Source organism: Salvia splendens, chromosome 13 (assembly GCF_004379255.2).
Source record: "Salvia splendens isolate huo1 chromosome 13, SspV2, whole genome shotgun sequence".
Classification (NCBI taxonomy): Eukaryota; Viridiplantae; Streptophyta; class Magnoliopsida; order Lamiales; family Lamiaceae; genus Salvia; species Salvia splendens.
The window spans coordinates 5,088,264-5,104,237 of record NC_056044.1 but is presented as its reverse complement, the minus strand read 5'-3'; the positions used below and the strand labels follow the sequence as shown (position 1 = coordinate 5,104,237).

At 38.9% G+C, this 15,974-nt stretch overlaps 2 protein-coding genes across 2 annotated transcripts; both read right to left on the bottom strand.

Annotated features, from left to right (window-relative positions):
* Positions 1-1,538: 1,538 nt before the first annotated feature.
* Positions 1,539-2,769, bottom strand: LOC121762038 ((-)-isopiperitenone reductase-like). Its single transcript, XM_042157785.1, has 2 exons — positions 2,388-2,769; positions 1,539-2,326 (listed from the first exon to the last, which is right to left on the bottom strand). Exons 1-2 carry the CDS (start codon positions 2,754-2,756, stop codon positions 1,658-1,660), a joined length of 1,038 nt encoding a protein of 345 aa, XP_042013719.1. The 5' UTR covers positions 2,757-2,769; the 3' UTR covers positions 1,539-1,657.
* Positions 2,770-7,045: 4,276 nt separating this feature from the next.
* Positions 7,046-7,975, bottom strand: LOC121760371 ((-)-isopiperitenone reductase-like). The gene is made up of 2 exons (XM_042156053.1): positions 7,937-7,975; positions 7,046-7,714 (listed from the first exon to the last, which is right to left on the bottom strand). Exons 1-2 carry the CDS (start codon positions 7,973-7,975, stop codon positions 7,046-7,048), a joined length of 708 nt encoding a protein of 235 aa, XP_042011987.1.
* Between the last annotated feature and the right edge of the window lie 7,999 nt (positions 7,976-15,974).

The window sequence follows — 15,974 nt, the reverse complement described above, 5'->3', positions numbered from 1 at the left end:
ATTAGTATTAAAATTGAGTTTAAAAAACTAGATATTTGTGTTTTTATTCTTTCATTCTTAGATCATTTCTATGACGCGTATCAGAAGACTGCTAAATGATGGTGTCTATGGTTATGTAGTATTTGCGCATTTTTTTTTATTCTTGAATATAAGCATATGGTTATGTAGTATTTGCACATTTTAAAATAGGGGTGCATTATAATGATAACCCCAATTTCTGTAATAACCCTATAACTAAATTTGGACCACACATTTTTAAAATCACGTGGTCTAGATTCAAACTTAGCTTTCATTCATAAAAAAAGCGCAGAGGGTAAATATGTCATTTCGCTTATTTAATTTCTGAATTTCGCTCATGATAAAATTTACGTATCCAGATTTCGCTCATTTAAATACGTAAAATCTTATTTCCCATGATATACAGATGTATGAGGTTCAGTTACAAGTATGTATGAGGTTCAGTTATACGTAAAATCTTATTTCCCATGATATACAAATTTCGCTCATTTAAATACGTAAAATCTTATTTAAGTATCATTTTATCATTTTATCAGTCAAAAGTATCATTTTATCAACTCAGAGTATCATTCTATCCGGCAAAACTATCATTCTATGCAATAAACCTAACATATATCATTATAATTTTATCAGTTAGTCAAAACTCAAAAGTATCATTTTATCAACTCAGAGTATCATTCTATCCGGCAAAACTATCATTCTATGCAATAAACCTAACATATATCATTTTATCATTTTATCAGTCAGTCAAAAGTATCATTTTATCAACTAAAAGTATCATTCTATCTGGCAAAACTATCATTCTATGCAATAAACCTAACATATATCATTTTATCAGTCAGTCAAAAGTATCATTTTATCAACTCAGAGTATCATTCTATCCGGCAAAACTATCATTCTATGCAACAAACCTAACATATATCATTTTATCAGTCAGTCAAAAGTATCATTTTATCAACTCAGAGTATCATTCTATCCGGCAAAACTATCATTCTATGCAATAAACCTAACATATATCATTTTATCAGTCCGTCAAAAGTATCATTTTATCAACTCAGAGTATCATTCTATCCGGCAAAACTATCATTCTATGCAATAAACCTAACATATATCATTTTATCAACTCAGGGTATCATTCTATCCGGCAAAACTATCATTCTATACAATAAACCTAACATATATCATTTTATCATTTTACGTGATATTTGGCGAAATTCAGAAATTAAATTAGGGAAATGACATATTATCATTTTATCATCTCAGAGTATCATTCTATCCGGCAAAACTATCATTCTATGCAATAAACCTAACATATATCATTTTATCATTTTACGTGATATTTGGCGAAATTCAGAAATTAAATGAGGGAAATGACATATTTACCCCCCGCGCTTTTTTTATGAAGTAAATCTAAGTTTGAATCTCAGCCACAAGATTAGAAAATATGTGTGGTTCAGATTTGGTTATAGGGTTATTACGTGATTTAGGGGTTATCATATGATCACAACTCTTTTAAAATATATATACTTAATACAACTAATATTTTGATTCTTGAATATAAGCATGTAATAGTAGTTTTTATTATAAGGAGCTTTATTATAATGGCGATGCCAAGTCTTCCACACACAGACACTATCCATCAAGTAGCAACACCATACACATCCTTGTCATAAAAGAAGGCCCCCGACGGCCCTCCGCGAGGCAGCAGCGCCACCCTGACCACCTTCTGAGCAGCCTCCTCGGCGCTGATGGCGCCGAGATGGCCAGATAAATCTGTTCTTGCAAAGCCAGGGCAGAGGCTGTTGATGATGAAATCAGTGTGCTTCTTAGCCAACACTTTAGTGTACGCATTCAAAGCTGCTTTAGAGACTTGATAGGCCGCACCAATATGAGTCAGCCACTTGTTCTCCTCCAATCTCCCCTCTTTGAAATCAATGAGGAATTCTCGCACCACCTCATCAATGCTCTCTTCTGTCAGCCCCACCTCGTTGCTCAACACAGCTTTTGCGCGCTCGTTCCGCAAGTGGTTAAGGTGGCCACCTATGGAGGAGACATTGACAATAGTTGGTGAAGCAGATAATTGGAGGAGAGGAATGAAGGCTTCTGTCACTCTCTTTACACCGTGGAAGTTTGTCCGCACGCAATCTTCTGCAGCCTCGTATGTCTGGATCATGGTTCCACTTGCTTTCATCGACGTCTCAGCCTTTGAGTTAGCAAAGAGTGCAGCAGCAGTTGCTTCTACCACCTCTTGAAGTTGAACATTTGAAACATTATCCAGTCCTGCTCCTAGTATGCCTGCATTGTTCACCTGCACAAAAATTGCTTTCAAAATGAATATGATTAGATATATTGATACAATGAAATGATACCAGAATGTCAAGCCTCCCATATTTCGTGGTGAGGAATTGGGCAGCAGCAGCGATGCTTGCAGAATCGACAACATCGAGTTGATGAAAAATCACATAATCAGAGAGGCCAGAGTCCTTGAGGGATTGCAGTGCTTCAAGGCCTCTCTTCTCATCCCTTGAAGTTAAAATCACCACAATTCCTTTGGAAGCTAACTGCTTACTGATCTCCAATCCGATTCCTTTGTTCCCACCGGTAACTAATGCATACCTAGCTGCTGCCTCCGCCATTGATCGATGATATTTTGTTTTTTTGCTATGTGGATCAACACATGTAGTTAAAGGAAATGGGTGAGGCATTGCATAGCTGACTACATTCAAGAGATTAGGCATAGCTCGCAAAAACTCTTTAAGTATAGTGGGAACCTATATAATCTAGTGACCTATAGAGAATATTAATTTTGGCTTTCGAGGTCCATTAACTTCGATTAATATCGTTTACGCTACGTTTTCACTGTTTTGAACTTTTTCTAGACAAAAATACGCTCAATGCCATGAATGGCATTTCACCACCATTTTAATTTTTTAATTTTTTGTTGTGTTATCAAATAAAATAAAATAGCAAAATAACATAAATTAAAGAGAACACCAAAACATACTTAATTTAATAGGAAAAAGTTACAAAGGAAGGATCACTAGAGAAGGAACCGCCAAGGAGCATCGGAGTTTCGTCGGGATATGTTGGAAACCACCAGTATTCACTTTATGCTTTCTAGAAAGAGATGTAAATGAGATGAGAAGAGACTGGACTGAAGGAGTGATGAAATGAGGTGAAAAACAGAGTATTTATAGAGTGAAAATACTATAAAAAATCAAAATGACGGTGCAGGAAAATCGGCAGAACCCGCCGCAATAGCGCCAATCGGAGTCGAGGAAATCGCGGAGCCAAGATGACCGCCAATCCCTAGGTCGGCTGCCACAATGTTTTTTAGGGCGGATGGCTGCAATAGCGCTGATAAATCCACTAATTCGGTTTTTAGGCGCTACTATAAGTGCCCTTACTATAAATCTATAATGTGTTAAAAAAAGAATAAATCAGCCGCCCACCATTCATTGTAGTAGAGTACTTTGGTGAGTATTAAATATCAGTATAAATACTAGGGTGATGAGCCCCAACAAAGAAAACAAAAATTACAAATTACAAGTGTTCTTCCAATATGTGCCCTTACTATAAATCTATAATGGTGATCCCAAGTCTTCGAACTTCAACAAAGCAACAAGTCATATAGTGAAGTTATTGCATGTGTTGAACTTGGAATCAAGTAACATTCGTGTCTAAACAAAATTCACAAAAAGTCGAATCGCGAACCAATCACAACATGTTACGTACGTACTGTTCTTAATTGATGTATAACTTGTAGACATGTACTCCTATTTCATTTTCTTTCCTATATTTACATCACGATTTAGCATTTAATATACAATTTCTAAGTTGATAATCTATTATTATAAGAGTATCTCCAACAATTTACACTAAATTCAAACATGTTTTAGTGTGAATGTCACATCAAATATGATTTTACTCCAATGATTTACACAAAATCCAAACTTAAAAGAATATTCTCTATATTATCCCTTTTTACTCACAAAATTTGAAAAGCTTTTGAGTTTGAGTTTAGTGTAAACCTAAAGATAGGTAATTTTTTTCAAACATCCAAAAATGAGATTGATTTTGGAGTACTATTCGAACTAATTATCTATCTCATTTTAGGTTTTAGTGTACCTTGGAGATGGTCTAATTAATTCAAAATTTTCAATGGTCATGATTAAGATGCGAACAGTATGTTGGAGGCTAGCTAAGGCCATCTGCAACGCTGTCTCTTATATGTCTCTTAACCGTCTCATCCCTTAACTATTCATGGGCCCCACGGTACTTTCACTCCATCTCTTAACTAAGAGACAGAACCTGCAACCCTCCATCTCTTATCCGCCTCTTATCTCATCCCTTAACTATTCATTCAATTTCATTTTTTTTATTTCCAACAAATTCAATTAATAAAAACACACTTCATTAAATAAAATAAAATTACAACTTAAAATTCTTAAAAAAAATTTAAAAAACATAATTAAAAATCCTAAAAAATTTAAAAATACATAATTTAATTTCTTCCGCTTTCTCTAAATTCAAAATCTCAAAGCGCAAAGAAGCAGAAGAAAGATCATGTGCATCTACCGGTTGCCAAATTTTGCCCAAATGTGCTCCATTAGATCATCTTAGAGTTGAGCGTGGGCGGTAGAATCACGTGTCCTTGCCCGAATAGACAACCGATCTTGCAAAGACGGATGCACTCCACTGCGAGGCGAACTACTTGCGGTAGAGCTTCCGGGGGTTTCTGGGTCGAACCAATTTCCCGCCTCAAGTCCTTCGTCAGCGACAATCATGTTGTGCAAGATTATGCACGTATACATGATGTCGACCATACTCTCCATGAACCACGTACGAGCCGTGGCTTTGATAATGTTGAAGTGCGCTTGGAAAACCCCGAACACCCTCTCCACATCCTTGCGAACAGCCTCCTGCTTCTGCGCAAAAAGAGTCTGCTTTTCGTTCACCGGCCTGTTGAACGTCTTCACGAAGGTTGGCAACTTCGGGTAGATGCCGTCGGCAAGATAGTACCCCATTTTATACCGTCGGTTGTTAGCGATGAAGTTTTTTTTTTTTTTTTAAATTAACTTCATATATATATATATATCATATATATGAAGGAGGAAATTACAAATCAACTCCTATAACAAGGAGGAAAGAGTTCGGATTGGTTGAGCACGTTGAAGTTGATGGCCGACGCTTTACCATCCAAAACATTGGCGAAGAGTTCGGATTGGTTGAGCACGTTGACGTCGTTGTTCGATCCGGGGACCCCGAAGTACGCATGCCAAATCCGCCGTTTGTCCAGTCGCAAGCTAACGGATTGTTGCAGTACATTTCTGCAGCGTCGTGTGGCTGGGACGGCCGACGGCGTCGAACCTTTCTTGGAAGAACTCTTCCCGGGCTGCCAATGTATTTGCGATGTGGAGAAATAACAGTTGCCGCATTACGGAAGTAGGTATCTCCCCATACCGGGTTATCAAAGAAGTAGCCGCGTACTAACCTTGCGGCGGCTTCCTCCCGGTTACGATGGATGTAAGTCCGGGATCGTCTTTGGGGCGACGCAGCTTCCTCCGCCTCCCTACGTCGATCTTCTTCAAGTGATTCTTCTATTATTCGACGCATTTGCTCAAATGGATCCATGAATGGATTAACTTTGGTAGAAGAATAAAAGAGATGATTTGAGATGAAAATTGAAGAGGAAAGAGAGATGATTTGAAAAGAATAGATGTGTGTTTGTGTGTGTGAATGAGGAGTATTTATAAAATAAAAAAGAAAAAAATAAAAAAATTTGAAATTACCGTTGAACTGTCATATGGCCGTTTTTAATTTTTTAATTTTTTTATAAAATTTGATTTTAAAAAAAATTATTTATTGCATCAGCGTGACGACGCTCACTCGCGGGTCGGCGAGTGGGCGTCACGCATAGCGCGGGAGCGCGCCACGTCGCGGGAGCGCGTGGAGAGACAGCTTGCGCGCCGTCTCGGTGGGATGGGCGTCTCAGCGGGCTGGGGACGAGACGAGACGCTGCAACGCGTCCCGCGACCGTCTCGTCTCGGAGGAACGAGATAAGGGACACCCGCGAGACGCGTTGCGGGTGCCCTAACTAACTAATTCAGTTCGCCATTAAATATTTTATATTGTCATTTTAAATGTCCATAATTAAATCTTCCTATTTACATTTTTGTTATTTTTAATAAATTCTAGTTTATTCTATTTATGTTTAACTATAAAACTACTATTACTATCTATTACCTCCCCGTTAAAAATAGCTTGGTGACATGAATTTTAAGTATACGGAGTAGCTGTTAGTGAAAAAAGAGACCAAACTCATTAAATAAAAAAATGTTAGTACTAATTTTAGTTGACGGCTAAAAAGTACTATACTCTTCTTCTCCCATTAAAAATGAGACATTTTTCTTTTTGGGTTGTCGCGTTAAAATGAAATGTTTTCTAAAATGAAAACATCATCATCTCTACTTTTTTTCATTCTCTTACTTTACTCTCTCATTAACTCACAAAACAACACTATATAAAATCTAGTACCGAAAAACAAACATTTCATATTTATTTGAACTGAGAGAGTAATTAATTTTATGAATGTAGATATAGTATATAAAAATAGGATTCACACTATATTAATTTTTCTTATTTATATTTCTTCAAATTAATGGAGAGGAAAAGTGATGGGAGCATTTAATTCTGCAATGAGAGAGTAATTCCTTTATTAGGATTTTAAACCACTTATAAATAGCTACGTTTCATTATTTTATTGTCCGTTTTGATTAATAATCGATAATAAATTTTGAATTTAAGAAACTCGATAATTGTGTTTGATTATTCATGTGTTTTTCTTGTTCTATGAAGAAGAAACTAGTAAATAAAACACAGCGGTTATGTAGTGTCCATCCGCCCACACGTATAAGTAAAAATTATAACATTAATATAGTAATTCTTGAACATAAACATATGCTACTTCTTTTACAGGAAAAGGCATATGGAATTATATACTATAGTGGTGATCCCAAGAATTCCTTTAAGTAACAATACCATACACATCCTTGTCAATAAAGTAGCCCCCCGTCGGCCATCCACGAGGCAGCAGCGCCACCTTAACCACCCTCCCACCGGCCTCCTCGGCGCTGATGGCACCGAGATTGCTAGTAATATCCGTTCTCGCAAAGCCAGGGCAGAGGCTGTTGATGACGAAATCAGCGTGCTTCTTAGCCAACACTTTTGTGTATCCATTCAAAGCCGCTTTAGACACTTTATAGGCCGCACCGTGACTCGGCCACTTGCTCTCTTCCAATCTCCCCTCTTTGAAGTCTTTGAGGAATTCTCGCACCACCCCATCCACGGCCTCTTCAGTCAGGCCGGCCTCGTTGCTCAGCACAGCTTTTGCGCGCTCGTTCCTCAAGAGGCGAAGGTGGCCTAAGATGGAGGAGACATTGATGATAGTTGGTGAATCAGATAGTCGGAGGAGAGGAATGAGGGCTTCTGTCACTCTCTTTACACCGTAGTAGTTTGTGTGTATGCACTTTTGTGCAGCCTCGTATGTCTGGATCATAGTTCCTTTCGCTTTCAGCTGCAGCGGCGTCTCAACCTCTGAGTTAGCAAATACTGTAGCAGCATTTGCTTGTACTAGCTCTTGAAGAATTGAAACATCTCCCTCCAGTTCTGCTCCTAGTATGCCTGCATTGTTCACCTGCACAAAAATTGCTTTCAAAATGAATATGAAGATAAACATAATATGCATTCAAAAAATAACTTCATCTGTTATAACAACTAAGAGCATCTTCAAGGGGAGAGATAAATGGAGAGGTAAACTGGTATGACTACTATATTTACCTTTTTTTTCATAAAAAATCATTCTCCAATGGGAGAGGTATTTAAGAAGGTATTACCCATTTTGAAGAGGTATCTTTACCTCCCCATCAATGGAGATGTAAAATCTTATAACTATCATATTTGCCTTCTTTTCATGAAAAACCCTTCTCCAATGGGAAATGTATTTGAGAAGGTATTACACTTTATATTTTTTAATGCATTTTGTACTATTATTTTATTTTTAAAACATAATTTACCTTTCTATATACCTTTTCCTTTGGAATGTGTTACTTTTTAAAAGGGTATATTTCATTTTTTAAGAAGGTAAATAAGTAATACTCCCTCCGTCCGCGAATAGGAGTCCCATTACTATCCGGCACAGGTTTTAAGAAATGTTAAGAAAAGTGAGTGAAAAAAAGTTAGTGGAATATGGGTCCCACTTGTATATATTAGTTTTAAATGATATGCGAGTGAAATGAGTTGGTGGAATATGAGGTCTTTTAACCATTTATGGTAATTATGAACAGGGACACCTATTCGCGGAGGACCAAAATGGAAAAATGGAACTCCTATTCGCGGACGGAGGGAGTATATCTTTTCTATATACCTTCTCCCCTTATAGATGCTCTAACTATGAGCATTGAGCCCATAGAATTAATGAACATTTTCTATACTCATTTTGTGCCACTCTATATGATTAAATAAACGAAAGTTTAGTTATTAAGTACTCCCTCCGTCCGCGAATAGGAGTCCCGTTTTTCTATTTTGGTCCGTCCGCGAATAGGAGTCTCAGTTCATAATTACCATAAATGGTAAAAAGGCCCCACATTCCACCAACTCATTTCACTCCCATATCATGTAAAACTAATATATACAAGTGGGACCCATATTCCACTAACTTTTTTCCACTCACTTTTCTTAACATTTCTTAAAACCCGTGCCGAATAGAAAATATCTCCTGAGGTCAATTAACTTCGATACAATACCGTTTTTTATTGTGTCAAATTTTTTTTGGACGAAAATACCATGAAACGGTTTGATTCAAACCCATGAAGGGAATTTCATTTTTTAAAAAAATTGTCTTATCATGTGAAATAAAATAACAAATAACATACATTAAAGCCAATACAAAACATACTAAATTCAATAAAAAAAAGTTACTCCAAGGAAGGACCACCGAAGAAGGAATCGTCGGGAACATCGGAGTTCCGTTAGGATTTGTTGGAAACCACTTGGATTCATTTTTTTGCTTTCTAGAAAGAGATAAATGAGGTGAGAAGAGATTGAAGTGAAGGATTGATGAAATGAGGTGAAAATAGGGTATTTATAGAGTGGAAATAGCATAAAAAGAAAATCAAAAGAGTGAACTAAAAAAATAGGAGTTTGTCACGTTCCCGACGTCGAGGCAGGGGGAGGTGGTGCGGATGAGGTACGACAGGCTGAGGAGCGTGGCGGGGAGGATACAGACGGTGGTGGGGGACGTGGCGACGCAGGGGGAGAGGCTGCATTCGGTGCTGAGGTGGAGGGATCCGAGGGCGACGAGCTTGTTTCTGGTGTTCTGCCTGTGTGCGGCGGTGGTGCTTTACGTGACGCCGGTGAGGGTGGTGGTGCTGGCGGGGGGATTGTATGTGATGAGGCATCCAAGGTTTAGGAGCAAGCTGCCTTCGGTTCCGAGCAACTTTTTTAGGAGGTTGACTGCTAGGACTGACTCTATGTTGTGAGGGAGTTTGAGATTCAGTTTGTTAGTGTTGTGTTTTGTAGGGATCAGACTAGATCAGGTTCACTAATTACCAAGACCTCTTTATTCTTGAATAGGGAGCTCAGTCAAACTCCAACCAAGCGACTGATAATACATTCAAGATTACAACCAATCTCAAATACAGATTACAGAAAAGTAAGCTATCTATTACACATGTTCACGATAGCTTCCTATCTCCAGCTCCTTCAACCTGTACACTAAGTAAACGAGTCAGTAACACAAGAAAACAGATCTTCTCAGATCTGTCACAAATAGACAAGAGAACTTAAGTACACATGAAAGAAACAACAATCAACGGCTCAGACACCCGCCGATGATACAGCCTATTCTCCAGAACTCAGATCCAAAGGAGTACCGCCGAATCAACCGGTGAATCACCTCACACTCCCGATTCCAGGCCAACACAACCCCTAAACACCAGATCTAACCGTTCAAGAAACAAAACCTCACAGAACACGCTCCAAAACAAAACCCTAGTTCACCAACTACTCAGCAACCGAAGCAGTTGCCTCCCTAGTTACTGTAGCAAGCTCCTCTACACTTTCAACCGTGAGAGAGCATCAGAAATCCGGCGGAGAACCGTCGGAGAAGAAGAACAGAAGAGAGGGAGCGAGAGAACAGAGAGAGAGCGTCTGAGAGTAGAGAGAGAGTGAGAATATGAGAATTAATTGAGAAAGACCAAGGGTCTCACTCTCATAACAAACACAAACCTGGATCCAACGGCTGGAGACAAGGATCCGAGTGAGAGGGGCACGTGGCGGCATCCAGGAGTGAGAGGTGAGTGAATTGGGTCAGGCCCAATTAAGATACACATGGGCTACAAATAAACCAGGCCCAAATGAAGTCCACCAATATTCAACATACTCCACCTTGGACTTCCATTCTGTGAAACCAGCTAGTATCAACCGGCTAAGGTTTAATTCATCACAGCCTATATGGCAGCCCCCTCAGCCCCAAAGGACAAAGTCCACTGGCTTTTTGGGAACCACCAAACTGCCTCCAGACACCAGAGGGACTAAACCCATTAGTCTAGGAGGGCTTCTTGCCTCAGTCCTCATACCAGCTTTACCAAGGAAGGTAGGATGACTGAGGTCTTTTTATCCCCGGGACATGCAACTATCCTAAATCAAAATGCAGGAATTTAATGCAGAAAATAAGTTTTTCAGCAGGCAAAGGTTTTGTACCCATATCAGCAGGGTTTTTATCAGTGTGCACCTTATGCAGAAAAACTTCACCTTTTTCTACTATGTCCCTAATGTAATGGAACCTTACATCAATATGTTTAGTTCTATCATGAAAGACAGGGTTTTTACATAACTGTATTGCAGACTGAGAATCAGAAAACACAGAGGGAGATAGCTTCAGAAAATTGAGCTCAGTGAGAACTCCCTTTAACCAAACTGCTTCTTTCATTGCTTCTGTGATAGCAATGTACTCTGACTCTGTAGTGGACAATGCCACTATATGCTGCAATTGAGACTTCCAACTGATACAAGAGCTGCAAACAGTAAACACATAGGAGGTAGTTGACTTCCTCTTATCCCTGTCATTAGCATAGTTAGAATCCACAAAACCAGTTAAAGAAACACCATCTTTACACTTAGAATAACACAATCCATATCTTGCAGTATGTTTGAGATATCTCAGTAGCCATTTCAGAGCTTCCCAATGCACAGATCCAGGATTTGACATATATCTACTGAGGCATGAAACTGCATAGGCAATATCAGGTCTAGTACTTACCATCAAATACATTACAGACCCAATTGCATTAGCATAAGGAATCTTCTTCATAGCATCAATATCAGACTTGGTTTGAGGACACTGATCTTTACTCAACACAAAATGAGAAGCCAGAGGAACAGAGACAGGCTTTGAATCAAACATGTTAAATTTTTTAAGAATTTTGCACACATAAGGTTCCTGATGCAACACAAGGGTAGAAGCCTTCCTATCTCTGAAAATATTTATCCCTAAGATCTTCTGAGCATCACCTAAATCCTTCATGTCAAAATTCTCACTTAAAGCAGACTGAACAGACTTTATAGTTTTCAGACAAGGTCCCATAATAAGCATGTCATCAACATACAGTAACAAGAACACAGGCTCAGGGGAATCAAGATCCTTAACATATAAGCATGCATCAAAAGTGCTTCTTACAAAACCCAATTTATGCATACAACTGTTAAACTTAATATTCCATTGCCTAGGAGATTGTTTCAAACCATACAAAGCCTTTTTTAGTAAACACACATGATTGGGAAACTTGGGATCAACAAAGCCTTCAGGCTGTTTCATGTAGATAGGTTTATCTAAATCACCATGCAAAAAGGCAGTTTTGACATCCATCTGTTTTAATTCCCAATTAAAGTGAGCACACAAAGCAAGCATCAATCTGACAGTAGTGAATTTAACAACAGGAGCAAAAATTTCAGTGTAGTCTACCCCCTCTTGTTGAGTAAACCCTTTTGCAACTAATCTGGCCTTGTACCTCAGACCCTCCACCTCATTTTTCAGTTTGTATAACCACCTGCAATCTACCACAGATGCTCCAGGAGGCAAAGGAACAAGTATCCAGGTAAGGTTAATCTTAAGAGAATGCATCTCTTCTAACATAGCCTTTTGCCATTGATTCCAAAACATAGATTTAGTTGCGTGCTTATAAGATTGGGGTTCATCCCCATCAGACTCATGCACATTAAAAGCCAAATTAATAAGAGCAATCAAGCCAATAAATCTGGTAGGTTTTGAAACATTCTGTCTTCTAGCTCTATCCCTAGCTAACACATAATTGCTCAAGTCAGTATCATCAATGGCATTTTGCACCCCAGAGGGACTTTGCATAATATTCTGGACAGGAGAATTATTCCTTACAGGACTAGCATGCATATCATTATTATCAGCCATGTTATCCACATTTTGAGGCACAATATCATTTAAATTTCCCTCATTGGGTGTCTCATCAGGTGTAAAGACTGGGTAAGTGTTCCAGAATGGCTGCTCCACCTCACTTGGAGTATCATTCTGATTCTCCACACCAGTGAGTGGCTCTGTAGACTCCACCTCCATAAGAGGTTCATTGTCCACAGATTGTGGAGTTTGGTCAACTGTCAACCTTAGGCAAGGGAATTCAGCTTCATTGAAGACAACATCCCTGCTAATTATGACCTTAAACCCTGGTTCATCCCTTATCCAGATCCTATAACCCTTAACACCCTCAGGATATCCAAGGAAAACACCTTTCCTAGATCTAGGCTCAAGTTTATCAGTTTTGTTATGCACAAAAGCTGCACAGCCAAACACCCTGAGATGAAAAAGAGATATAGGTTTACCAGTAAACACAAATTCAGGACATTGTCCATTGAGAGGCACAGAGGGAGATCTATTTATCAAGTAAGCAGCAGTCAACAAAGCCTCACCCCAAAATTTCTTAGATAAACCAGATTTACTAAGCATGCATCTTACTTTATCAAGCAAAGTCCTATTCATCCTTTCAGCCACCCCATTTTGTTGAGGTGTATAAGGAACAGTTCTATGTCTTTTAATACCATATGCAGCACATAAGTCATCAATCTGTTTATTGCAGAATTCCAAGCCATTATCAGTTCTGATTGCTTTAATTTTCTTACTAGTTTGAGTTTCAATCAAAATCTTCCAGGTTTTTAGTTTCTCAAAGACATCATACTTATGTTTCATGAGAAAACACCACACCTTCCTAGAGAAATCATCAATAATGGATAGGAAGTACACTGAACCAGAGTGAGAAGACACAGAGGCAGGCCCCCAAACATCCATGTGCAAATATTCCAAATACAGTTACTCACATTAGTAGGCACAGGAGAAGGGAAAGAGACCCTGTGCTGTTTACCCAGCACACAAGTATCACAAAAAGGTAAACTATCAACCACATCAGAATCAGATAAAATGGCATGCTTTTTCAGAATGTTTAAACCTTTTTGACTCATATGCCCTAGCCTCTCATGCCATAACATTGTTTTATTACTTTTAACCACATTAGCATAGGCATTTTCACATGACAGAGGCACTGCATTGCAGACATATAAACCACATTTCTTGCTGGCCTTAAAGAGACACATAGATCCTCTGCAAATTTTCATGCCACCATCCCCCCACTTTCCCCCCATCCCAGCAGCTTCAAGAGCAGTGCAAGACATCAAATTGTAGCAAAGATCAGGGACATATCTCACATTTTTCAGACAGAGCACAAAACCATTGTCAAACTTTAAACACACAGTGCCAATACCATGAATTTCACATTTCTTATCATCAGCCATAGACACATAAGTATTAGTAACAGGTTTTAGCTCAGAAAAGACCTCCTTGTAAGGACTAACATGATAAGTGCAACCTGAGTCACAGAGCCAGTCATTTGAGGTAAAGGGGCAATCAGGAGAGGCATTAATAAACATCAGATCATGCACCATGAAAACACATTCATTATCAGCATCATACTTAGCCACATTAGCAAGATTTTCAATTTGAGTGTCATTATTGGGGTTTTTTCTTCCTTTTAGGCTTAGTGCACTCCTTTTTATAGTGTCCTACTTCCCCACAATTGAAACACTTCCTAAAAGATTTAGGATCCCTGCTATTGGATCTAGATCTATACTTTTTTCTAGACTTAGAGTTGGAGCCTGATCCATTATTAGAGTCTTTACCCCCTCTAGTTTGGGATCTACCTCTAACATTTAGAGCCTTATTAAAAGCACTCTTATCTGCAGCTCTTTCCCTTAATTCCAATTCTTTAGATTTTAAGGAGCTCACAATTAAATCAAGGGGGGCAGAATCCCTGCCATACTTAATGGCAGCTTTAACATCACTATAGGAATCAGGTATGGCATTCATAAGAGCTATGCTTGTGTATTCATCTATAGTTTTATCACCAGACCTTTTAATGTCTTGCACAAGCTTCTGAAATTTATCAATATTATCATCAATGTCTTTAGACAAATCAAGCTTAAATTTGAACAATTTTTCCAGCAGATACATTCTAGAAGACATAGAAGTCTCAGTATACAGAGTATCAAGATTTTTCCACATTTCAGAAGCAGATTCAATATGATCAACCTTCCTAATCACAGAATCAGACAGATTTAACACAATAGTGGCTCTAGCCAACTCATTCATCTCATCAATTTTATCCTGATCAGTACCCTCAGGTAAGGAACCATCAACAACTTTAAACACCTTTTGTTGAATCAAAACACATTTCATTTTCTGTTTCCAGATCACAAAATCATTTTTACCATTGAAAGGGATCAAACCAACAGGTTGAGTCATTTTTGCAAAGATTTTCACAAGAGCACAAGAAGCAAGACAAACACAGAGAGCCTTACACACCTTAAAGCACAGAGACATTTAGCAAACACTTAGAACACACTTTCTCACAGACAACCAGCCTCAAAATCCCTGACTGTCACGAGCACACTGGCAAAGGCTATCCCAGTTCGCAATCACTCACTCTTGGAGGGCGCAGGGGGTCACTTTGGCAGTATCAGTGCTTGGTGGCCAAGTGAAATGAGGTCAGATACACAGAGCACTACCAAACAACAGCAGAAGCAACAACAGAACACAAGAAAGCAAATAAAACCTAAGTTCTTGCCAAGAACCAACTACCAGCAACAATAACCCAAGCCTAAGGTTGGCAACTACAACAGAAAACAGTAAAACAAGAAGGTTACAGCCAATTTACCAGAGTGAACCCCCTCTCGAAGGAGGATTCCACTTGCCCACCTCCTTATGCGACTTGGCGTGCCGATCTAGTCCCCCCGTGGCTCTGATACCACTGTAGGGATCAGACTAGATCGGGTTCACTAATTACCAAGACCTCTTTATTCTTGAATAGGGAGCTCAGTCAAACTCCAACCAAGCGACTGATAATACATTCAAGATTACAACCAATCTCAAATACAGATTACAGAAAAGTAAGCTATCTATTACACATGTTCACGATAGCTTCCTATCTCCAGCTCCTTCAACCTGTACACTAAGTAAACGAGTCAGTAACACAAGAAAACAGATCTTCTCAGATCTGTCACAAATAGACAAGAGAACTTAAGTACACATGAAAGAAACAACAATCAACGGCTCAGACACCCGCCGATGATACAGCCTATTCTCCAGAACTTAGATCCAAAGGAGTACCGCCGAATCAACCGGTGAATCACCTCACACTCCCGATTCCAGGCCAACACAACCCCTAAACACCAGATCTAACCGTTCAAGAAACAAAACCTCACAGAACACGCTCCAAAACAAAACCCTAGTTCACCAACTACTCAGCAACCGAAGCAGTTGCCTCCCTAGTTACTGTAGCAAGCTCCTCTACACTTTCAACCGTGAGAGAGCATCAGAAATC